Raw genomic sequence first — 25,738 nt, forward strand, 5'->3', positions numbered from 1 at the left:
TGGAACACCATGGAATTGAATGGTTGAGAAAACAGAATGGATTTACTGGAATATATGAGAGGGAGAACACAGAAGTGAACAGGTGAGAGAGAGAGTGAGTAAGTAAGTATGGCTGGATTCAATGCATGAACAGAGCAAGTGAGCCAAATTAATTGACATTAATGTAGAATCAGTCTGGGTGGAGTTAAGAAGCACCAAGGGGCAGAAAACACTGATGGGAGCTGTCTATAGCCTCCAAACAGTAGTGGTAATGTAAGGAACGGCATCAAACAGGAAATTAGAGATGCATGTAAAAAGGGTACTACAGTAATCATGGGTGACTTTAATCTACATGTAGACTGGCCAAACCAAATTAGCAATAATACTGTGGAGGATGAATTCCTGGTGTGTACAAGATGGTTTTTTAGACCAGTACGTTGAGGGCCCAACTAGGGAACAGGCTATCCTAGATTGGGTATTGTGAATTGAGAAGGGGTTAATTAATAATCTTGTTGTGCAGGGTCCTTTAGGCAAAAGTGACCATAACATGATAGAATTCTTCATTAAGATGGAAAGTGAAGTAGTCCAATCTGAAACTAGGATCCTAAATCTAAACAAAGGAAACTACGAAGGTATGAGGAGTGAGTTGGCTATGATAGATTGGGGAGCTTCACTGAAAGGCAAGACGGTGGATAGGCAATGGCTAACATTTAAGAAACAAATGCACGAATTGCAACAGTTATACATTCCTTTCTAGTGCAAAAACACAAAAGGAAAAGCAGCCCAATCATGGCTAACAAAAGAAATTCAGGATAGTATTAGATCCAAAGAGGAGTCATATAAAGTTGCCAGAAAAAGTAGCAAGCCTGAGGATTCGAAGCAGTTTAGAATTCAGCAAAAAAGGACCAAGAGATCGATTAAGAGGGGAAAAGTAGAGTATGAGAATAACTTGCAAGGAACATAAAAGTGGACTGTAAAAGCTTCTACAAGTACGTAAAAAGAAAAAGATTAGTGAAGACAAATGTAGGTCCCTTACAGTCAGAAACAGGAGAATTTATAATAGGGAACAAGGAAATGGCAGAGCAATTAAACAAATACTTTGGTTCTACCTTCATGGAAGAGGACACAAATAACTTCCCAGAAATGCAAGGGAATCAAGGGTCTAGTGAGAAGGAGGAATTAAAGGAAATTAGTAATAGTAAAAAAAGTGCTGGAGAAATTAATGGGACTGAAAGCCGATAAATCCCCAGGGCCTGATCATCTGCATCCCAGAGTACTAAAAGAGGTAGCCATGGAAATAGTGGACGCATGGGTTGTCATCTTCCAAAATTCTATAGATTATGGAACAGTTCCTGCAGATTGGAGGGTGGCAAATGTAATCCCACTATTTAAAAAAGGAGGGAGAGAAAACAGGGAACTACAGACCGGTTAGCCTAACATCAGTAGTAGGGAAAATGCTAGAGTCTATTATAAAGGATGTGATAACAGAACACTTAGAAAATATCAACGGGGATTAGACAAAGTCAACATGAATTTATGAAAGGAAAATAGTGTTTGACAAACCTACTGGAGTTTTTTTTGAGGATGTAACTGGTATAGATAAGGGAGAACCAGTGGATGTGCTGTGTTTGGATTTTCAGAAGGCCTTTGATAAAGTCCCATGTAAGAGGTTAGTGTGCAAAATTAAAGCACATGGGATTGGGGGTAATATACTGGCATGGATTGAAAATTGGTTAACAGACAGAAACAGAGAGTACGAATAAATGTTTTTTTTTGGGGTGGCAGGCGGTGACCAGTGGGGTACCGCAGGGATCAGTGCTAGGGCCCCAACTAGTCACAATATATATCAATGGTTTGGATGCGGGAACTAAATGTAATATTTCCAAGTTTGCTGATGACACAAAACTAGGTGGGATTGAGAGTTGGGAGGAGGACGCAAAGAGGCTTCAAGGCGATTTGGACAAGTTGAGTGAGTGGGCAAATACATGGCAGATGCAGTATAACGTGGATAAATGTGAAGTTATCCACTTTGGAAGGAAAAACAGAAAGGCAGAGTATTATTTAAATGGTGATAGATTGGGAAAAGTTGATGTAGAAAGGGTCCTTGTACACCAGTCACTGAAAGCAAACATGCAAGTACAGCAAGCAGTTAGGAAGGCAAATGGTATGTTGGCCTTCATTGCAAGAGGATTTGAGTACAGGAGCAAGGATGTCTTACCGCAGTTATACAGGGCCTTGGTGAGACCACACCTGGAATAGTGTGTGCAGTTTTGGTCTCCTTACCTAAGAAAGAATATACTTGCTATAGAGGGAATGCAAGGTTCACCAGACTGATTCCTGGGAAGGCAGGACTGTCGTATGAGGAGAGATTGGGTCAACTAAGCCTGTATTCACTAGAGTTTAGAAGAATGAGAGGGGATCTCATTGAAACAAATAAAATTCTGACAGGGCTAGACAGACTGGATGCAGGGAGGATGTTTCCCCTGGCTGGGGGGTCTAGAATGAGGGGTCACAGTCTCAGGATACGGGTTAGGACATTTAGGACTGAGATGAGGAGAAATTTCTTCACTCGGAGGATGATGAATCTGTGGAATTCTTTACCATAGAAGGTTGTGGAGGCCAAGTCACTGAATATATTTATTTAAGAGGAGATAGATAGATTTCTAGACACAGAAGGCATCAAGGGGTATGGGGAGAGAGCAGGAATATGGTATTGAGATAGAGGATCAGCCATGATCATATTAAATGGCGGAGCAGGCTCAAAGGGCCAAATGGCCTACTCCTGTTCCTATTTTCTGTGTTTCTATGACATATATCACAAGAAATTAGGGATGAGTTATCAGGTGAATGCACACAGTGGATGCCTTAAAATCTAAAATATATTTCTCCATAATGGTTTCAGAATGTAAATACGTTAGAAAAATAAGTTTTCTCTCTCTGCCCTGTTTCCTGGCCTTTCTGAGACCCCTATCTGTGTTCCAGATAGCTGGCAGCCAACCAGCTGCCAGGCCTCTGGCAGTATGGTCCTCCAGCGAACATTCAAGAACGTGTGGGTTTAAACCCATATTCCATCACTCTGTACTGTCATCTTAGTGCAAGTTATTGACGAGAAGAGTTTGCATTCACAGACAAAAAAAGGGCAACACATCATTAAAAGAAAATAGTATTACTGGTTTTTACACTGGTGCAGAAATGGTACTGTAACTCTTAGAGGGTTGAATAATGATACACCATTAAAATCAGCACGCTGTAAGTTTATACTTGCCCACGCAGGATACAACACCATGTGTCATGATTTAAAGAAACATAATAACACAATCACAGCTGATCTGCTTATTTAATTAAGGATTCCTTTTATGCTTTTACGCCTGTAGAACATGGACCCGATTCATCACTCTAAATTTCACTGTTGTGTACTATCACATTATTGGTCAGTGATATTATCATTCACAGCCACCCAATGCCACAAATCCTTTAACATCTTTCCATCACTTTTTGGGATTTATTAATATCCCACATCCAACTAGAACAGATGTCTCTTAATAATCTACAAACAAAAATGCAAACAGCCTAAAGCATAAAGGGTGCATCAACAGCTTCATTGGCATGTATAAAGTTTGAAAAGATACACATGCAAAGTTATGGAATACAGCTGTTACATTAGCTTATGGCTAAAATATTAATTGATGGAGTCGGTAAGAGAGACCTTTTTTCAACCATGATTCATTGAACTGTCAGTTTATTAAACATGAAATTAAAATCTCTTGCTGTGGATCCCACTTCCCAAAAGGAGACGGTTTCTGTTACTCTAGCTTCAGTTATGAGTTCAACTTTTGGAATAATGCCTGAATTTTTCAGAAGCTACTAATTCTGTGCCTTGTCAGTCTATGAATTATGGTGGCAGCAGGGAGTCTTGTCACAGCCTCCAAGTTATATTGATTCAGTCTTTCCACCAGCCAGAACATCAGCTGCTCATGTCAGCCTGGTGGTTAGAACACCAGGTGCCAGACCTTCAAGCAACTATAAATGGGAAGAATATCTAGCCCTGATAAACCAACGTCAAGCACCCATCAAAAACACCACAGGCATTTTCTACCTTTTAACTGCAGATGCGGCCACCAGCTTTTCGTTCTCTTGTCCAAACCTGTCACACAATGTCTTTTTCTAAAAGAATTGAAAAAAGTAGCATTGGTTTAGTAAAAAAGTTGTGAATTAAGGAAGTCAAAAATACTGAACATTTTTCAAATCGACCACCAGGGAAGTTATTCAAAATACAAATGGATAAAGAGGGATAGGATGGGGGAGAGCCGAGTTGAGTGATGAAATGAATCTCATTGTCTAAACTGGGCTGACTGAGGTGCGAGTGCGGTGGAAAGTGAGTAAATCCTAACCACGTCTGCCATTCTCCATCACGAAAATCATTGTCGCCTACTCCCTGATGCGACTTTCTGACTTCTTGACTCCTCCTTGCCACCACGCCTGTGCTCAGTTATCCAACTCTGCTGTACACTGTGGGGGCAAATTTCTAATCTCACTCCATTTTTATGGGTTGAAGAATTCATGCCCACAGGATGCAGCTAAGCTGCAATCCCAAGTAAAGCAAAAGTGGCAGGAAGGAGTTGGTAGCGTTGGTGAGTGGTGAACTGGGGGAATTGGAATGCCTCCATGAACTGGGACGAGGGGTGAAAGAAGAGTGATTGTGTTAACTGGGTGGGTGATAAGTTGGCAGGGAGGAGAATAGTGTCTCCATGAATTAGGAGGAGGGGGGAGAAAAGCGAAGAAGGCGGGATGCACAGTGGAGGGAGGCATCTGGGAATGGGTGGGAAAGAACATTCTTTCCGCTGTGCAAGTTATGGTTCTGAGTAAATAAGTAACTAATTAATAAAAAACAGCATTATTTATTGCTTTCAATATCCTGGGCTTTGTAAAACTTCAATGTTGCTTGGCTTTGACACTTGAAATTGTGCTTTTCAATGTTACTACCAAACTATTTAACGCATTATTGCGAATACTGTACCATGCCATATTAACCCATTTTTATTTATTTGGGAACTCTGGACCCCAAGATCATTATTATTTTTGGTCAGTGGACTTCTGTAAAACTAATTGAGCACCCCAGTCGATACTAAGTATTAAAAAAGATCACCATTCCCATATTGTTCACAGAGTTTTTGTTTCTAAAAATTAAAAAGGAAGTTTTGCTAGAAGAGCCTCCTTTCAAATCAATAGTTATAAAGATCATCCTTTAAGATTTTTTGTTTGCATTGTCGCACTTGCTATTTGGATTTTTTAAAAACTGAATTCCTACATTTTTCTTGCATAAAACACAAATAGATTTATCGCACAAATAGGATCAGTCCACAATTTACTGTGCCAAAGGTGTTAGTGAATCACAATGCAAAGCTACTGGCACAACTATGTCCATTTATTCTATGGGCTTTAATGTCTCACCAAAGATTATTAAAAAGGATAAGTAACTGGATAGCACAGTGGATGAAAGCACCATCCGGGTGCAAACTCAACCCAAACAAATGGGATGAAAATGTCTCTCACATCTGTAAGGGCCCCAAATAAAATGAGTTTGGTCAGTCAACACCGTTATGAGTGAGGCTGGAGGACATAGCACAAAACTGAAAGTGGCACAAATTGTCACTAAATTTTCAATCTCAGTTAAAGAGCAATTAGAATGGCCAGTGTGAATAATTAAAATAGCACACCAATGCAGTAGATGGTGCTCATCTGTGGTTGAGACTAAGGCATGTTGTTGAGTGGAATACATTCTATGCCTCTTAACTCAGTCACTTAATTCAAATTATTTGATGATTCAATTAAGTTCCTACTGTGCTGGGTTACTTATGTTGCCTAATTCAAATTATTGGAAAGATCAATTTTTTTTTAATAATGCAAAAAAGTAGGAGCGAGCAGTACAAGCAGCTTTTACATTGCATCTGGTTCATCCTACACCTGATGTAGGAGTGCTTGATATGGACACTGGGTACCCAAAGTATAAATGTTGTAATCCCCAGCACTGACATCTTTCACTTTGATGAGCACAAGTATAGCAAAGTTTGAATTGCTGGTTTAATTTATTTAAAGATCAAAGTGATTTGTTTCCTTGACTTAAGTAGAAGCCTTGTTCCTTTCAAACAAATTAACAAGGTTTGTTCTGTTTTATAATTTTGCATGATCAATACGGACATGCAAAGTGGTCACATCTCCCAGGATATGCACCACTGTCTTTGTGACATAAGCTTTTCTTTTTTTTTAATAAATTGTACAAATTTCCTTGTTAGAAGATACTTGCTTTGGCATGTCCAATAAATTACACAATGCCTGGATTTCCCATCTGTCAATTATTCTCAGCATCCTTTGGAAGGTTGTATACACTAGTGATCACCAGTTTATATTTTCACAAGTGTCTAATACCCACTGATATGAAATATAAACTCTACGGGACTGGAAAAATAAGAATAAAAGCAACAGAAGAGAGAGATTTGTACCACAAGTGCAATAATATAAAAAGTAAAAATCCCGTCAACAATGTTCAATTAAGAACTGGGAACTTATTAAGTACTTCCCATGTAAGCAAATTCTACAATAGGAGATCAGACAGACACAATTTATGCTGATTGCAAGAAGCAAATTAAATAAAGGTGAACAATAAAGACCTGAAGCTCTGACTGGCAGGCCCATGCAGAAGATCGTTGAGAGGATACTGAAGATGAGGTTGGAGACTGAACCTGACTGCAAAGAAATAAAGTACATGTGATTCAACCAGGAAAATGGTGCAGTTTTAAAATTAAGTAGGTACGTGGGAAGGTACCATTAAATGCAATGGATCAAGTACGCTATACATACACTTTCAGTGGAACATGTGGACACAGCTCTTCAGTGGCCTGAAGTAAAAGGGTACGACAGGACTCATTAGCAGCCTTATTCAACCAAGCTCTTCCCTGTGAAAATGAAAATTTTCATGCAATAATTGAATATGGTATGCCAATTTCAGCTACTGTTTTAGTGGGGAAACAACACATTTGCGTACATACTGTTTAATACCTTATTCAAAAACCTTCTCAGCAACTTTGTACACAATGATTCTGCATATTTCATACTAAAAGATTCTTCTACAGGCCCAGCGTCAATATCCCTTAGGCATATAGGTCGTCATTCATTCCACTTTAACATCCATCATTACATTTGAAATACATTTCCGTAAAGTGTATATTTAAAAAAAGTTATGGTCGACAGAAATGTGCTCAAGAGATTTGTAATTAAAAAAGACATTGCAACTGCTCAGTTTTAAGGGCCAATTTTACTTGTGTGGGTTACTGGCAGGAAGCCTCATCCACCAATCCTGGATGTTGGGAAATCACGAACACAGTCCACGATTAATAGACAGTATGTACACACAGCAGGGGAGGCTCCTTGCCGGGAGCATGTATTCATCAAATCCGCCTTCTAATTTTTTGGGGGCTCATCACAGTGACAGCCATCAGTTAACACCTTTCCACGTTGTCATCTAGTGTCAGCATCAAGCACTACAACGTAAGGCAGCACGGGCCAGATGTAGAGTACACTTCCCTCTACTTTGTACCAACACCATTAACCCCAGAGTCATAACTATAAAACTAAAAATCTGCACGATACTGACCATCAGCAATTGTGAATCAGGGTTATTTTGTCCAACGTGTTACTTTCTTCACTTTACTAGATTAGGTCAGGTTTTATGGGTGCAATGTGGGGGGAAACTATTTTGAACCTGTGCTTATTGATGTGGTCTTTGATTGAGTTTGGCAAGTGTCAGCCATGGCTCATTGGTAGCACTCTCGCCTGAGTCATTAAGTTGTGGGTTTAAGTCCCACTCAGAGACTTGAGCACAAAATCCAGGCTGACACTCCAGTGTAGTACTGAGGGAGTGCTGCAATGTTGGAGATGTCATCCTTTGGATGAGACAGTAAAAATCGAGGCAAAATCTGCCACTTAAACTTTAATAAAATTATTCTTCTGGGACAGCACTTTTGGTATAAACGAGAAGCTATTTAGTACAGAAGGGAAGAACAGCAAAAGTCATGTGAAGTGTAGCAAAAAGCTAATTTAAGCAAAAAATTTTTTTATTGATAGGTCAAGTTAAACATTTCCATTTGGAGAAATGAAGGACAGTTCTCTTTGGAAAAATCAGAGAGATAGTCCCCTTACATCATCACCTTGGGGTGGAGAAAATGGGGAGGGGATTTTAAAAAAACTTTCAAAATTCTGAAGTGAAAGGAACTTAAGAATTCGTTTCGGAAAAAAAGACATCTTTTTGATGGGGATTGAGAACTGAAGTACAAATCCCAGTTGCCGGGAAACTAAATAAAAAACTTACAAATACGGACATTGGTTTATCTCTATGGAATGGGCAGTCAATCAATTTGGCTTCAGTATGAGCTGTCAAATCTATGTCTTTCACAAAAACTAGCTTTGCGAATTTTACATAACCCCATTCTAAGAGTATTGCATTTCTCTTTTCACGACCAGATTGAACATAGAATCTCTATTGCTTGCACACTGAATGTATTTGCATAATTTATAACCACCCCGTTTCTTTTACAGTACCCCAGTACAAATACAAAATGAGCCAAGCTGACCTTCATAGTTAAGGTGCATTTGATGGCGAATCTGTTGAAACTAGAAGCTTCCTGCAGGTAGCCCTCACTGATGAGCTGCCGACCCAAGACCTTCCACCAGGTTTCAGGATGGTTCTTTCCCATGCCAAACAGATGGTGATTACGGTGCCTTTCTGGCAAACGCTGAGAGTGCTGCGAACATAAGGAAAATACGTTCATCATTCATCAAGGAAGCCAAGCACTCAATATCCCAATTACTCCTACATGCATGGTATATTAGTTAGATCATTGTCGAGATTCTTGGCTTTAAAAATAGAGACAGAGTACAAAAGCAAGGACATTGTGCAAAACCTTTATAAATCACTGGTTAGGCCTCAGCTGGAGTACTGTGTCCAATTATGGGCACCACACTTTAGGAAGGATGTCAAGGCAATGGAGAGGGTGCAGAGGAGATTTACTAGAATGGTACCAGGGATGAGGGATTTCAGTTATGTGGAGAGACTGGGATTGTTCTCCTTAGTGCAGAGAAAGTTAAGGGGAAATTTAATTAGGAGGTGTTTAAAATTATGAAGGGTTTTGATAGAGTAAATAAGGAGAAACTGTTTCCATAGGCAGGAGTGTTGGTAACCACAGGACATAGATTTAAGATAGTTGGCAAAAGAACCAGAGGAGAGATGAGGAGAATTTTTTTTACACAATGAATTAATATCTGGAATGCACTGCCAGATAGCATGGTGGAAGCAGATTCAATAGTAACTTTCAAAAGGGAATTGGATATATACTTGAAAAGGAAACAATTGCAGGACTATGGGGAAAGAACAGGGGAGTGGGACTAATTGGATAGCTCTTTCAACCCAGGCACGATGGGTTGATTGCCCTTCTTCTGTGCTGTGCGATTTTATGTCCTGTCACAAACAAGACAGCTAAAAGCGTATACAACAATATTAGTGAAAAAGACATTAAGAGATGTTTTACTTCAATCATTTGAATCAGTATATGCAGTCACACAAAGTGTTCCTATAGATAACATAAAATCTCATTTCCTCCCCACCCAATCTACTTCCCAAGTACGGGATTTGCCACTCATGCTCTTAAAAACTTACGCTTGCGTTACAATTGAAAATGCCCTTAACTCTGGTGAGTGTTAATCCAAAAAGATACCCCTATTTAGTATCAACATAACAGGTCAAAATAACTGCTCCGATCTATACGTCTTATAAATTATTGAAGTTTTGGCTGTGCAGTGCCACAAAACATTATGACATCAATAAATTGTGCCACAGCCGTCAGAGATGCAAGCTCATCTACACTGTTGAGCACCCATGTCATGTAATGCTGCTGTGGGAAAGCACCCAACAGGGAAAGGATGTAAAATCAGAAAGACGACAGGAATCCCTGGGTCTCCATCACACACTTGCAGCTGCCACCTCAGTGGCATCAGTGGAGGCTTGGGAACAAGTCACCCATCTGCCAACCTGCCCACAAGTTATACATGACCCATAAACAGCAGAGGAACTGTAGAAAAAAAAACAGAAGATGGTCGTGAACAGAAAATCTGCGTAAAGTTAAAATATGCAGCACGGAGCTACGTTCCCATAACAATGGACCTGTACCTGCAATACCTTTTTTAAAAATTCGTTCATGGGATGTGGGCGTCGCTGGCTAGGCCAGCATTTATTGCCCATCCCTAATTGCTCGAGAAAGTGGTGGTGAGCCGCCTTCTTGAACCGCTGCAGTCCATGTGGTGAAGGTTCTCCCACAGTGCTGTTAGGAAGGGAGTTCCAGGATTTTGACCTAGTGACGATGAAGGAACGGCGATATATTTCCAAGTCGGGATGGTGTGTGACTTGGAGGGGAACGTGCAGGTGGTATTGTTCCCATGTGCCTGCTGCCCTCGTCCTTCTCGGTGGTAGAGGTCGTGGGTTTGGGAGGTTCTGTCGAAGAAGCCTTGGCGAGTTGCTGCCTTCTTTCCCAGCAACGTTACATGACATATACATATTAAAAATCTGATATCTGCACACACTTTTCCTCATTATAAATTCCTGCATTTACATTTATAATGGAATCTGCCTTATGTAAATTTGCCACGCTGTAATTACACTCTCCTGCCAATGGAGGGACTGCATTATAAATGGAGGTGCTGCAAGTGCAGTTACAGCATGACAACTCTAAATGGGTAGTTTCCATTATAAATGTAACATAGTAATTTATAATGAAAAAGCTAAAAATAAGGACAAAATGTATGACTGGGGACTGAATTACATCTGCGCACCCTGGTCCAGTTATCCCCCATCCTCTAATCTCATTTCACCTGACTTGGTCTTGACTCTTGAAGTGCAATGCTATGGGAAATCAAGGAGTAGAAATAAACAGCTGATGCAACACTTGCCAGTCATAGGTTGGGAAACAAGTTCACTGGAGCCAAATACTAAAACCGACCCCCAAATTTGACATCTTGAGAGCAAATTTCTTCTGCATATTTGATTTTCACAGTAATAGACTTACAGATCCTCGCAAGAACAAAACAGGGACTCCAATACCAAATTTTTCTCCTAAAACACAGACTGCAGACAGCAGCTGATGCACTTCTTTTCCAAAATCTTGCATTTCACTTTCTGGGTCATCTGCAGAAGTGCAGCTACCAGCTCTACAGCAGGAAACAGAAAGAAAAATAAATTATTTGACTGTTAATGGAAGTTAACGTAAACAAAAAAAAACCACAAATGCAATCTTTCTCGCACCTCTGTGTTGGGGAGAGGTGGTTTGATGCCAACTGCCCTTATATTTCAGAATTCCCTTTGCAAAACTGAACAGACATATATAGCACCTATCATATTCTTTAGACATCCTAAAGTGCTCTGAACTAACAAATCACTTTTGAAGTGCAATCACTGTTTTGTTGGCAAATGCAGGAGTCAATTTGAGGTAAGCAGGATCGCACAAGCAGCAAGCAAGATGAATGATTAGTTAACCTGTATTTGGTGGTATGGGTTGAGATATGAATTAATGGCCAAGACAGCAAGGGGACTCCTTGCTCTTCTTTGAATGGTGCCATGGAATCTTTTACAATGACCTGAACCACTGTCACTTATATAGGGGAAGCCTAGGCCCAAACATTCATCATTTGAACTCTAAAATTGGGTCACTGCCTAAAATTCAGACAGCCATCCAATATGCATTTAGAATTTTAAATCACTTGAGTTTTTTTTATATCCTTAATGTGTTTTCTGTGTTTACAGCATTGATGGCATAAGATTCCAGCGATAAGTCTCCAAGTAAAAGTGGACTTTATAAAATAGATTTATTTTGGGTAGTGAATTGCGTGAAATTGTACTAAAAGTTTTATATTACAGCTTACTTCTTCTCACCTCTCCCATATAAAAATCTCAAAACATTGTGAAAGTTGTAAATTTTCATTATATTTTCAGTTAAACAATTTAATATAAATGGTCCCAGTCATATAACACATTGTTGAGTATCTTGTAATTAAATTTACAGTAATAAAAGGGAACTAACAAAACACAAAGCAAGTGTTTATTTTAAATGTACACAGAAAATTTCACAAACCATTTATCTGAACAAGATACTCAACAGGATGAATTCTACAGTGTGAAATAAATTTTTGAGTCTGCACAGCTCATATGCTCACAACTCGCCCTTATTCCCAAAATGACACCTCAATCATTAATCTTCTAACTTTGTCTGTGATCCCCAGCTGGATCACTTACTTCAATCTACAATTGTCACAGCATCTATCGGTTCCAATGATCCCAAGGGTGGCCTTCCTGAGCTGTTCATCTTCAAAATGGGACAAGATAATACTGTAGGAATGGAAAAAATGTCATCACTTACACAGCATCAGATGAACAGATTTAGGTTGAAGTTCTGTAACCTAACCGCTCAACTGTCAAAAAATTTTCAGTTCAAGACTGCAAATGAGTTAAGAAGGGGAAGAAATTGGCATTTTTACTGTGAGGTACCATAAGAAAGGAAAGAAAGATTGAAAGAATGAGCAAGCTTGCATTTATAAAGCGCCTTTCAATTCCTCAGCATGTCCTATGATGCCTCACAGCCAACAAGTTACTTTTTTTTGACGTGTAGTCACGTATGATGCAGGCAAACAATGTGTGCACAGCAAGGTCCCACAAACAACTTGCATTTATACAGCACCTTTAACATAGGAAAAGGTCCCAAGGCGCTTCACAGGAGTATAAATCAGACAAAAATTGACACCGAGCCAAAGAAGGAAATATTAGGACGGATGACTACAAGCTTGGTCAAAGAGGTAGGTTTTAAGGAGCGTCTTAAAGAAGGAGAGAGAGGTGGAGAGGTTTAGGGAAGAAATTCCAGAGTTAGGGCCTAGGCGGCTGACGGCACTGCCATCAATGGTGGGGCGAAGGAAGTGCAGGATGCATAAGAGGCCAGAGATGGAGGAACCTAGAGTTCTTGGAAGGTTTATGGGGCTGAAGGAGGTTACAGAGATAAGGAGGACGAAGCCATGGAGGGATTTGAACACAAGGACGAGAATTTTAAAATAGAGGCGTTGATGGACTGGGTGCCAACGTAGGGCAGCAAGCACAGGGGTGATGGGTGAGCAGAACTTGGTGTGGGGTAGGATACAGGCAGTAGAGCTTTGGATTAGCTCAAGTTTATGGAGGATGGAAGATGGGAGAATAGCCAGAAGAGTATTGGAATATGCGAGTCTGAAGGTAACAAAAGCAGGGATGAGGGTTTGAGCAGCAGATAAGCTGAGGCAGGGGCAGAGAAGGGCAATGCGACGGAAGTGGAAATAGGCGGTCTTTATGAATGAGAAGCTATGGGGTCAGAAGCTCAACTCAGGGTCAAATAGGATACCGAGGTTGTGAACAGTCTGGTTCAGCCTGAGACAGTGGCGAGGAAGGGGGATGGAATCGTTGGCGAGGGAACGGAGTTTGTGGCAGGAGCCGAAGACAATGGCTTTGGTCTTCCCAATGTGCAGTTGGGAGAAAATTTCAGCTCATCCAGGAATGGATGTTGGACAAGCAGTCGAACAACAAAGAGGCAGCGGAGGGGTCGAGAAAGGTGGTAGTGAGGTAGAGCTGGGTGTTGTCACTGTACATGTGAAAGCTGATGTCATGTTTTTGGATGATGTCACCAAGGGGCAACACGTAGATGAGAAATAGGAGGAGGCACAGGAGCGATCCTTGGAGTACTTGAGCTAACTGTGCGGAGCGGGAAGAGTGGAACCAGGCGACAGAAGTCTATTGAGTTGGACAACGGAGGAGGTGTTGGAGGAGGATGGTGTGATTGATCATATCAAAGGCTGAAGCGAGGTCAAGATGGATGAGAAGGAATAGTGCACCACAATCACAGAGGATGCCGCTTTTGACTTTGATTAGGGTCATTACAGTGCCGCGGCAGTTGAGGAAACTAGATTGGAGAGGTTCAAACAGAGATGTGGGAAAGATGTGGATGGACAGATGGGCACAGACAACAATGAGATAAATGACCAGGTTGGGGGCATTGGCTGAAGGATAAATGATGGCCAGAACACCGGGAGAGCTCACTGCTCTTCTTCCAATATTGTCATGGGGTCTTTTACACCCACTTGAGCAGGCAGACTGGGCCTCAATTCAATGTTTCGTTCGAAAGACAGCATTTCCAACAATACAGCCCTCCCTCAGTACTACACTAAAGTGTCAGCCTTCATTATGTGTTCAAGTCCTGACGTGGAGCTTGAACTCATAATTCTGACTCCGACGAGTGCGCTACCAAATTAGCCAAGCTGGCACTGACAGGCATAGAAAATTGATAAAACAGTGTGTAATTAGAACAAAACACTTACTTTCTTCTGCACTTGGATGACGTGAGGTATTTCTCAATTTTTTCCATCATCTTAATTTTGTAGTTACGGAACTTTGGACTTTTAATCTCACTCAGCAGCCGCCTGAAGAAGAAACATCAGCTGCATCAATTACAACATACACACTTCCTGCGTTCTCAACAGACATGCATGTTTTTGTCCACATTCTTAGAAATTATTTTATGCCCTACCTTCAACCCACTTCAATCTTTCTTGGGCTGCACACCATTCTCTGAGAAAGCAAACCTGCCATGCCAGTATGCTGGCAATGTCACTCTCAAGCTAACCACCAGAAGGTATGCAACAGTACACTTAGTATGACTTGCTTTCTGAATTTGTCTCCCTCCTTATAGTTAAGCACTTGGCTTTGACTTGGTCAATCCAAACCAACAGTGCAGCTAAGACTGGAAACTTAGTCACAATTTATTGCTTCAAAGCACAATGTGCTGGGCTCCAGCATGCTAGGCCATCTCGCTGCCCACATATACACAAGCTTTTGGTAGGACATACAGCTTTTTTCTATTCTCTTGTAAATAATGCTTCACATACAATATACAATTGTACAGGTTTCCAATGTATGATATTTTTCATATGTCCATATAGTTTTACATCAGTACCTATATTAACTTTAATATCTAAATATCCCTCATTGGGTGTAGTACTAAGCCATGCAGACCAGAAGGTCCTAAAGCTTACTAGTCTTTGTTAAGTTTGCTGATCTTATACAACGTATTAACGGGGTTCTACAATTTAGCACCTTCTCCTGGACTAGGGAGGGGATAAAATAATCAGCCAGGGTTCCTAATCCTGATTCTACACAATGACCTCTATTAGAAAATGTATGTGGATGATCACTGAGTGAGGCAGGATTGACCTCAGCCGTGATGTCTTCCAATGTAAAGTAATCTGACAACACTCCCTGTCCAGGTTCACTGATGAAGAATGGTCAGTTTGTGTGATACCAGAAGGCCGCTGATACCTGTGGAGTCATATTCTGAACAAGAGTCGGTTTCTTCAGAAATCACAAGTGACTATTCCTAGAGCAAAACGTCAAAAATGTACAGTGTTTATGGTTTAAATAATAAATATAACAATTACATCACTAGCTCTTTCATACAGACAAGTGTGCCAGCTAGTCTTCTACTGGTACAAATCATGTGGCTTCAGAGATTACACCTTGAACTAAAGTCTATGTGACAAAATCACTAACTAGTTTAGAGAGATTATAGCTGGGACACCATTCTGAGAGTGAAGATAGAAATGTATTGACACAGAAACATGTGTGGAGAAGGTGGGGAGTGGAGGAAGGAAGAATTGATTAGAATCCCACACTGCCACTAAACCTCACCATTTTTGACCAAGAAAGTCAAAAGCTGGAGTGCTGGAGAGCAGAAATTATTGAATGTCACTGGAATCCCAATCCTCAATAACTGTGCCTATCCCATTGGAAAAGTGAGAAAAATACTAAGTTCTTTTCAGTCATTAATAATTGCCTCATCAAGCAAAAATGCAGCTGTACCAGTGGCATTTCCTCCTACTGTGTACACTGCAGATCCCATTATGCCAACTAACAAACACCACCTGTTCATCTGGATGAATGCAGAGTGACGGTAGACGTCTATACCTGTTTAACATCATGTCAGCAGGGGACCACAATACGTGACAAGCACTGGGAAAACCATCTCGTCCAGCCCTCCCAATTTCCTGATAGTACGATTCCATTTCTTTAGGTGCTCCATAATGAATGACTTTTCGAATATCAGGCTTGTTAATCCCCATGCCAAAAGCAATGGTAGCTACCACACACTGGGAGAAAAGGAAGGTGGTTGAAAATGTAAACTGCTAAATTAGAGCTACTTGTGACCTACATAAAGTATTGTACAGATTTACTAGAACAGAAACCACATCTCATAACAAAATTAGAACAGTTTCTACGGTAGAACCAAAAAATTATCCAATTGTGAACATTTCAAATTTGTGAAGTTGAAGGTAAATGGGTGGTGCATTGGGTTAAGAGTACTCTTCTCTCATTTTTGGGACCTTTCCATCGAGTCTTGTATCTATTTGTAGCAGTACTTTTGGAACAGACACACTCAGCACATCAGCTGCAAAGCATTGGGGTCAATATTTACAGCCTCTTTAAAGACTGAATGCTAGTGATGATACTACTTCAGGCTTTGGCAAAGAAAAGAAACCCCCAAAAAAGACATGCAGCAGCCCTGTAAATGGAGCGTTTTCTTTAAATAATAATGGCAATAACTAGGGAGGTGCTCTACGAGCAATCATAATGACCAATCATAGTGGTTCTCCAGAGTCATACAGATCAGGAAGAGCCCCAGGATTGATCAGCGTTAGCTGATCTCAGACAAGATGCAGAGGAAGACTTTACAACTGTTTGTTGCCTTCCAAAGCCATTAAAGGTGGTGGGGATAAAAAAAAACAAATCAGCTGGAATACCTGCTCCTATTTGCTATCCACTGGCTGCTGGAAGTGTGCACATGGATGCTGGGTGGGGTCTTGGCTACCACAGCCCCCACAGTTGAACAGTCGACCCACATTCATACATGAAGAATGACCACTTGGTCAATGTACTAGAAGGTCACTGGTGATGTCAGAAATGTAGCATGAGTCATCACCACCTTCAGAAGGGGAGTAAAGGGAGAAAATTGGGAGTAAAGAAGTATAGGTCTTTGCAGGAACTGATTTCATTCAGTTCATTTTATTGTAAACAGCGATGCAGAATATTTGATGCCTTACAAAAAAGGTGAAACAGCTGGGAGACACCACCACCCTGGCTCCCAGGGTTTCTCAATTTTTCTTTTGGTGATAGTTTTCACATTCAAGGTGTAAATAGCTGCTAGGGAACACTTCCATTTTGGGAACTGAGTGCAAGCATCAAGTACAGTCAGGAGTAAAGCTCTCTACTCTGCAGCTCAGCCAGGAATAAAGCTCCCTCTACTCTGCAACAATGTGCCTTAACCTGATCCTCGGCAGTGCAGCGTTCCCTATACCAAGCCATTATTTTTAGCAATCTCACTCAGAGTCCTGTGTTTATTTAACTCTAGTGTCAACTCCTGTAATTTATATAATAAATATATATAATCAAAATTGATAAACTGAAAATACTGACCAATATTCAGCTTTACACTATGTATAATGCAGTGCAGCACCAGCCCTGGTAATTTAAACAAAAAGTGATGAAATTGTTTCAGACCTGAATTTCATCCCTCATGAACTTGTGATGCACGTCTCTCCTGGCTTTGATGCCCATGCCTGCATGGTATGTGCCACAAACAATATTCATCTGTGACAACTCTGCAGCCACTAGTCCTGTGGCTTTCCTGGAGGGGCAGTAAACTATAGTGGGACCTTCAAACTCAAAGGTGAACCTACCATTCAAGACAAAACATACATGTTCAAAAAGTTACAAACCATATTAAACTAAATGGATAGAATGTGGGGTGGGGGTGTAATTTTCTACATATTCATAATATAGCAGAGAACCAATCTGAATACAGAAAAGTACAGAGAAGATCTAAAAAAGGAAATAAGAGGGGCAAAGAGAGTATGAGAATAGATTAGCAGCTAACATGAAAGGGCACCCAAAAATCTTTTATAAACACAAATAGTAAAAGGGTAGTCAAATGAAGGGTCGGAGCCGATTAGGGACAAAAAAGGAGATCTTCTTGCGGAGGCAGAGGTAATAGACAAATACTTTGCATCAGTCTTCACTAGAGAAGAGGATGCTGCCAATGTAGCAGTGAAGGAGGAGATAGTAGGGATATTGGAGAGGATAAAAATAGATAAAAAGGAGGCACTTAAAAGGTTGGCAGTACTCAAGTAGAAAAGTCACCCGGTCCAGATGGGATGTATCCTAAGTTACTGAGGGAAGTAAGGGTGAAAATTGCGGAGGGACAATAATCCGGTACAAAATTAATTGGCACTTGGAAAAGTATGGGCTAAAAAATGAAAGTCAGCACAGATTTGTTAAAGGAAAATCATGTTTGACTAACTTGATTGAATTCTTTGATGAAGTAATGAAGAGGATTGATGACGGTAGTGTGGTTGATGTTGTGTATATGGACTTTCAAGAGGCATTTGATAAAGTATCACATAATAGTTATTAGCAAAATTAAAACCCATGGCATTAAAAGGGACAGTGACAGCGTGGATACAAAATTGGCTAAGGGACAGAAAGCAGAGAGTAGTGGTGAATGGTTATTTTTCAGACTGGGGGAAGTATACAGTGGTGTTCCCCAGGGGTTGGTATTAGGACCAATGCTCTTTTTGATATATATTAATGACCTGGACTTGAGTATAATTTCAAAGTTTGCAGATGACACGAAACTCGGAAATGTAGTAAACAATGTGGAGGATAGTAACAGACTTCAGGAGGACATAGGCTGGTGAAATGGGCGGACACATGGCAGATGAAACTTAATGCAGAGAAGTGTGAAGTGATACATTTTGGTAGAAAGAACAAGGAGAGGCAATATAAAATAAATGGTACAATTTTAAAGGGAGTGCAGGAACAGAGAGACCTGGGGGTGTATGTACACAAATCTTCAAAGGAGGCAGGACAAGTTGAGAAGGCTGTTAAAAAAGCATATGGAATCCTTGGCTTTATAAACAGAGACAAGGAAATTATGTTAAACCTTTATAAAACACTGGTTAGGCCTCAGCTGGAGTATGGTGTTCAATTCTGGGCACCACACTTTAGGAAGAATATCAAGGCCTCATATAGGGTGCATAAGAGATTTACTAGAATGGCACCAGGGATGAAGGACTTCAGTTATGTGGAGGGACTGGAGAAACTGGGGTTGTTCTTCTTAAAGCAGAGAAGATTAAGAGGAGATTTGATAGAGGTGATCAAAATCAGGAAGGGTTTTGATAGAGTAAATAAGGAGCAACTGTTTCCAGTGGCAGAAGGGTCAGTAACCAGAGGACAAAGATTTAAGGTGATCGGCAAAAGAACCAGAGGCGACATGAGGAAACATTTTTTATGCAGCAAGTTATGATCTGGAAAGCAATGCCTGAAAGGGTGGTGGAAACAGATTCAAAAGTAACTTTCAAAAGGGAATTGAAGGGAAAAAATTTACAGGGCTATGGGGAAAGAGCAGGGGAGTGGGACTAATTGATAGCTCTTTCAAAGAGCCGGCACAGGCTCGATGGGCTGAATGGCCTCCTCCTGTGCTGTACCATACTCTAATACTATGCTATCTGACCAACTTAAGTCAATACATACTTGTCCCTTTTAATTAAGAAAGGCTTTAAATCTCGTTGAACGTCTGCAGATTTACGGCCAACTTCTAAATACAAATTCGGTCGATCAAAAGTAGTGCAGACGACATGAGGGTTCTTCAGCTTCAGACTTTCTATGATGTCACATCTGATTGAAGGGCTGGCAGTGGCAGTCAAGGCAACAACTGGAATCTAGTACCATAAATGACCATATTAACAAGAGCAAAATAGTCCCATTTAAACACTAACTTTTTTTTCATTCTTATGTTGTGGGTGACACTGTCATGGCAGCATTTACTCCCTGTTAATCTCTAACATCTTCCAGTTCTGATGAAAGGTCATCGACCTGAAGCGTTAACTCTGTTTCTCCCTCCGTCGATGCTGCCTGACCTGCTGAGTGTTTTCCAGCATTTTCTGTTTTTATTTCAGTATTTATTGTTCATTCCTAGTGGCCCTGAAGACATTAAGAGACAACCACATAGTGTGGAGCTGGAGTCACACTTAGGTCGGACCAGGTAGGGGTGACAGGTCCCTTCCCCAAAGGACATTAGTGAATCAGTTGTATTTTTTGACAGCTTTCTTGGTCATTTTTTATGGTGCCAGTAAAACTTGCCATGGTGAGATTTGAACTCAATCTCATGGCTGCTAGTCCAGCACCATAACCATGAGCCCAGTATACCCAACAATTTAAATAACAATGTCAAAATCCAATTCTCGAAAGTAAAAGAATGTTTTTAATAAACTGAAATTAAGCAATTATGTGCTACTGAAGTTTCCAAATTATTAAATAAAGATCAACCTAAACTTTCCTTCAATGCATCAAATCCACTCTTCCTGGGACTGACTGACAACTCATTACGCAAACACTATAAACTTGAAATACAAAGCTGTAATAATTAAAACACATTTTAAGACACTATTCTTTACCCCATTAATGCCACTTTGATGTGCACTGTACAAGACAAAAAATGAGAAATAAAATTTTAAACCAGGACAAAATATCAAGCCCTAATCAGCGAAAACAGCAATATCTTCCTCCACATAGCCTCTGTAAATCTCACGTACACACACTCTCACTCCCATGTCCTTCTAGCCTAAAAGTGTCTTTGGAAGTTAAATGGAAGCGACATAAAATTACTTCATTTTTGTGACCGTGTCACATGCATTTCCAAACCTAGTGCACTAATCTATCATTCCAGCTTGTACATGAATGGCCATTCATCATACAATATAATGTGTTAAATTACATTTTAAAAAATCAGTTGTACCAAAGTACCAAATTACTATATATCTAACCAATAGCTTGTGTTGCTATTGACTCTTTTTGCCCCTCCATCTCCCCACTCCACATGAAAGTTAAGTCTATAAATCACCACTGTTATCATTTATTTTCTTAAGGGAAAAATGCTTAGAAAACTTTTTTGACAAAGACACTTATCAGTTCACCTGCGGCAGAAAACTCTTTAAAGCTCCAAGCTTTCTGTAGGAATCTCTGAAATCATGCCCCCACTCTGAGATACAGTGAGCCTCATCCACAGCAACAAGGGTGATACCTGGCAGTAAATCATAAAGACAACAAATATATTGAATTGCTTCCATATGTGCAATATTTAATTCATAGCTTTCATCACTGGGCAACTCTGCAAATTGGTTACTGGTCAAAGAGACAGATTACCTCTCTTCCCTTCGTGTAGTTTTCCCACACCATGTGCCTGGATGAGAGGACAGGCAGAAAAATGCTCCCAGACCTCTAGCAATTCCACTTAGAAAGCCAACAGGAAGTTCACAAAATTGGGTTGGGATGGCTGGTCCTTAAATTAACCCTCTTTCCATCCCAGTGAGAGAGCTCCTCAATGACTCTCTATGGTAATACTGTTAAAGATCAGAATTCATCATGTGGGGAACCTCAGAAGTGAACCAATGTCCTAGTGTTCTGTAGACCTCCAAACATTGTGCATCAATGTACTATGCTGGCTTGCCACGAATCCTCATCTTACAAAATAAAATTACTCACCGCCACTTATTTATGGTAACTGAATCTTGGGAACCTAAAATTGTGCTGGCTTTTCCAACATTGGTCCTTCTCTCAGTACCTACTAATGCAGCATACTATTCTGGAGTACATGCACTGCAAACATTCAGTACACAAAAAAAAGCAGCACTGAAATGGTGCATTTTAGAACACATGGCAGCAGACATTGAGAACATTCTCATACTAGTTCCAATGGAGAGTCCAAGAAGTTATTGGGAAGAAACATACATTCTTACTCTTCGTAATGCTAACCCTTTAGGTTGGTTTGGAGATAACACTATGCTAGGAAATGCTTAACAAGTGCTGTCACATCAGAGCTGTAAGCAATAAAACTGTGCCGATCCAACGAAGGATCAGTTAGGCCATGATTTTATGACCTTATCCTGTTACATTAAGAAATGGTGAAAAATGTGCCAACACAGATGCCTGAAATCAAAATTTTAGCTTTAATCCATGCTTGATGTGGAAGGAGGCATCAGTCACTCACATCAGCAATAAGAGCATTTGAAGCGGAGTCACAACGTATTTTTACCGAATATGATTGAAGTTTCTGAACTACATGCAATGAATCAACCATCAGGTCTCTTAAAAATATGATTTTTCTGTTTTTGTTGCGCACCTTGAAAACTCATTAAATAAATTAAGTTGTACGTACCAATGCAATCATCAAGTTTCTTGAGTAACGAAATAGACCCTGAACAGAATTCAGGAGTCATGTAAACGACTCTGAAATGACCCCTAAAGATTAAAACAAAAAATATGAAGTAATTTTAAAACATTACTTCCCCACAGTATGCTAAGCCCCAAAACAGTTACTATTCATATCAAGTCCATTTCAATCGACCTATAAACCTTCTAATTTCTAATGGCGTTTCACAACTTAGTAACAAACTGAACCTTTTTGTAGCATGTTGCGGTTCTCTCCCACCCTATTATTATTTGATTAGGTGGTCCATTTGGGTCTAGATTTTTTTTTAAAAAAGAGTGTTATAAGTATTCAGTGTTTCCTTTCTATCTTTCTTTCTTGCTCTTTTTTTTTTATTATTTCACTGTAGTGTTAACACAATACTAAAAAAAAAGCACTCAGAATATCTTGGCATCTGGTGAAAGAACCAGAGGGGAGATGAGGAGAATATTTTTTATGCAGCGAGATATTATGATCTGGAATGCACTGCCTGAAAGGGTGGTGGAAGCAGATTCAAAAGTAACTTTCAAAAGGGAATTAGATATATACTTGAAAAGGAAACATTTGCAGGGCTATGAGGAAAGAGCAGGGGAGTGGGATTAATTGGGCAGCTCTTTCAAAATCGCCGGCACAGGCACGATGAGCCAAATGGCCACTTTCTATGGTTCGATAATATAACGAAATAGGCTAATTTTTCTTGCTAATGTTGTACAAAGCTCAGCTCACACTGATCTTGGGAGTTTTAGAACAGTGATTTAATTTGCAAAACAAAGAAATGCATACATTATATATACCAGAAAGGCTTTGATTATTGCTTAATTAAAATCACAGTTGTAAATGGTTTTATTTTCCTACTGCAGTGAAGTAGCCAACTTGTATGGATACCAAGCATGTACTCTCACCAGTACTACAGCTATGAGCTAACCGAGTGCTCTCCAAAGTAGGAAATTCAAAATGTGTGGTTTCCTAGAACAAGTGCGACAAGTGTTGATGCCCTTTTTATTTGAAAATGGAACATGGTTATTTGAATCTTTTTCTCACGTTAAATTACAAGGAATTGATGCAGAACTAATTTTGAAGCAACAAGTAACATACACCTAACGGCAGATGTTTTTCAAAGAGAAAACAAGTCAACTCAACTTAGCATTTCAAATAGGAAAAAGGTCATAAAAGCTACATGGCAGAGATTTCCTGCATCAGCTTATCATTCCCTCGGTATTACTATTATCCACAAAAATGCCATCATAACATCACAAATTTACATATTGATAGGAACAATTTTTAAACATTTTAATATCCTCAAAAGATAGATGCCACAACATATTACAAATTTACCAAGATTAGACTTTGCAATAATTTTAATTTTTCATCAATGTACAATTGAATTTTTCTAACAAAAGGCTAAACAGCTTTGTGTTTTTTAAACTTTGTTTCAATCACTACACATCATCCAAGGATTAAAGAAGAACTATAGAGTGTTGTTTTCTCTTCAGCTTCACTTCACAAGGAGAGCACATAAGAATTCACTGGCTGCATACTTACTTTGTCAGTTCATGGGAAAGATTTTTTGACTGGGAAGAGCCAAGGAAACAAGCTGCTACGTTGGACATGCTACAAAAGAACATCAGATACGGGGATGGTGAGCCATTTTGTTGCATTAATACAGTTTATTTAATTAGCTACATCGTGAAGCAGATGCAATGACTATGGATGACAAAAGTTGACAACTGGTGCATCTAATGCCTCCGTAATACTAGTGTTGCCTCTGATGGCAATCCTGTATCTAAACAGCCTGACACACTTGCCAGATGAGATGCTAAAACCCCCCTGGAATTAATTTTCTCTGTTTTTCCTCGTGCCTCTGTGAAACACCTGGTTAAAGGCATGATATCAATGCAAGCAGCTGCTATTGGTGCTTTGAATCAAAACTGGTGGCGACAGCAACTATATAAACAATTTGCACTGGTGACATTGAGTCAGGGTGCCATTTTGGGTACACAAAGGAATTATCCACTAACTGCACACTGGTGGGATTTGCGCAGGTGCAGTATCATTAACAAGTCAATTCTGTGATTTCGGAGCACTTTACAATCTCCCACTGTTGCCATATCTGCCCCGTAGTAAAAAGGGTATACAATGGGATATTAACAAACGTGTATTATAAACAAACACCATTTGCTGATACTTCCTTTAAAATTAGCATGGAGCTGCATAGTCTTGCCAGAGTGAATGAAGTGAGAAACTGTGGTGGTTGTACTAGGCGACAGTATAGTTAGGGGGATGGACACTGTTCTCTGCAGCCAGGAGCATGAGCTCCGAAGGCTATGTTGCCTACTCGGTGCCAGGGTTAAGGACATCTCCTCCGGGCTGGAGAAGAACTTGGAGTGGGAGGGGGAGGATCCAATTGTCGTGGTCCATGTAGCTACCAACAATATAGGTAGGACTAAGAAAAAGGTTCTGCTAAGAGAGTTTGAGCAGCTAGGGACTAAATTAAAAAGTAGAACCACAAAAGGTAATAATATCTGGATTATTACCTGAGCCACGAGCAAATTGGCATAGAATCAGGGAGATGAATGCATGGCTCAAAGATTGGTGTGGGAGAAGTGGGTTTTGATTCGTGGGGCACTGGTACCAGTACCGGGGAAAGAGAGCGCTGTTCCGTTGGGATGGACTACACCTGAACCATGCTGGGACCAGAGTTCTAGCGAATCGAATAACTAGGGAGGTAGATAGGGCTTTAAACTAAATTGGGGGGGGAGGGGGGCGGGTGTCCCGGTGGAGAGAACTCTAGAATGCTAAAGAGAAAAGACAAGGAAGCAATACAGGAAAGTGTTTGGGGTAAGGATAACCAGATTGTGTCAGGAAGGGACAGAGCGTACAAACAAAAGAGTGCACTAACAAATAAAGTCCGGGTAAGAAAAAAATGGTAAGACGACAAGTAGGGCCATAGTACAAAAAAATGGTAAGATGTCTAAAAATGTTAAAAAGACAGATCTAAAGGAACTGTATCTGAATGCACAAAGTAATTAACAGATCAAACAGATGTAAACGGATACAATATAATTGCAATTACTGAGACATGGCTGCAGGGTGACCAAGGCTGGAAGCTGAATATCCAAGGGCATTCGATACTTAGGAAGGACAGGCAAAAAGGAAAAGGAGGTGGGGTGGCGTTGTTAGTAAAGGATGAAATCAGAGCAATAGTGAGAAAGGATATTGGCTCAGAAAATTAAGATGTAGAATCAGTCTGGGTGGAGTTAAGAAACATCAAGGGGCAGAAAACCCTGGTGGGAGTTGTCCATTGGCCTCCAAACAGTAGTAGTAATGTAGCGGACGGTATCAAACAGGAAATT

General features: G+C 40.2%; 1 protein-coding gene across 5 annotated transcripts in view; it reads right to left on the minus strand.

The window, feature by feature from the left end:
- wrn (WRN RecQ like helicase) overlaps positions 1-25,738 on the minus strand; it is a 104,089-nt gene that overhangs the window by 36,465 nt on the left and 41,886 nt on the right. For all 5 annotated transcript variants that reach the window (XR_010964922.1, XR_010964924.1, XM_067994410.1 and 2 more), the window contains exons 15-27: positions 23,928-23,996; positions 22,356-22,438; positions 21,115-21,221; positions 19,673-19,860; positions 17,642-17,816; positions 16,052-16,233; positions 14,410-14,511; positions 12,314-12,406; positions 11,091-11,232; positions 8,607-8,777; positions 6,838-6,932; positions 6,648-6,723; positions 4,076-4,143 (exon numbers count right to left, since the gene is read on the minus strand). Coding sequence is in view for 3 of the 5 variants with exons in the window: in XM_067994410.1 (XP_067850511.1) it covers positions 4,076-4,143; positions 6,648-6,723; positions 6,838-6,932; positions 8,607-8,777; positions 11,091-11,232; positions 12,314-12,406; positions 14,410-14,511; positions 16,052-16,233; positions 17,642-17,816; positions 19,673-19,860; positions 21,115-21,221; positions 22,356-22,438; positions 23,928-23,996 (1,551 nt within the window). In the remaining 2 variants the exon portion in view is untranslated. The remainder of the gene's footprint in view (positions 1-4,075; positions 4,144-6,647; positions 6,724-6,837; positions 6,933-8,606; positions 8,778-11,090; positions 11,233-12,313; positions 12,407-14,409; positions 14,512-16,051; positions 16,234-17,641; positions 17,817-19,672; positions 19,861-21,114; positions 21,222-22,355; positions 22,439-23,927; positions 23,997-25,738) is intronic.

The sequence above is a fragment of the Heptranchias perlo genome, chromosome 1 (assembly GCF_035084215.1).
Source record: "Heptranchias perlo isolate sHepPer1 chromosome 1, sHepPer1.hap1, whole genome shotgun sequence".
Taxonomy (NCBI): domain Eukaryota; kingdom Metazoa; phylum Chordata; class Chondrichthyes; order Hexanchiformes; family Hexanchidae; genus Heptranchias; species Heptranchias perlo.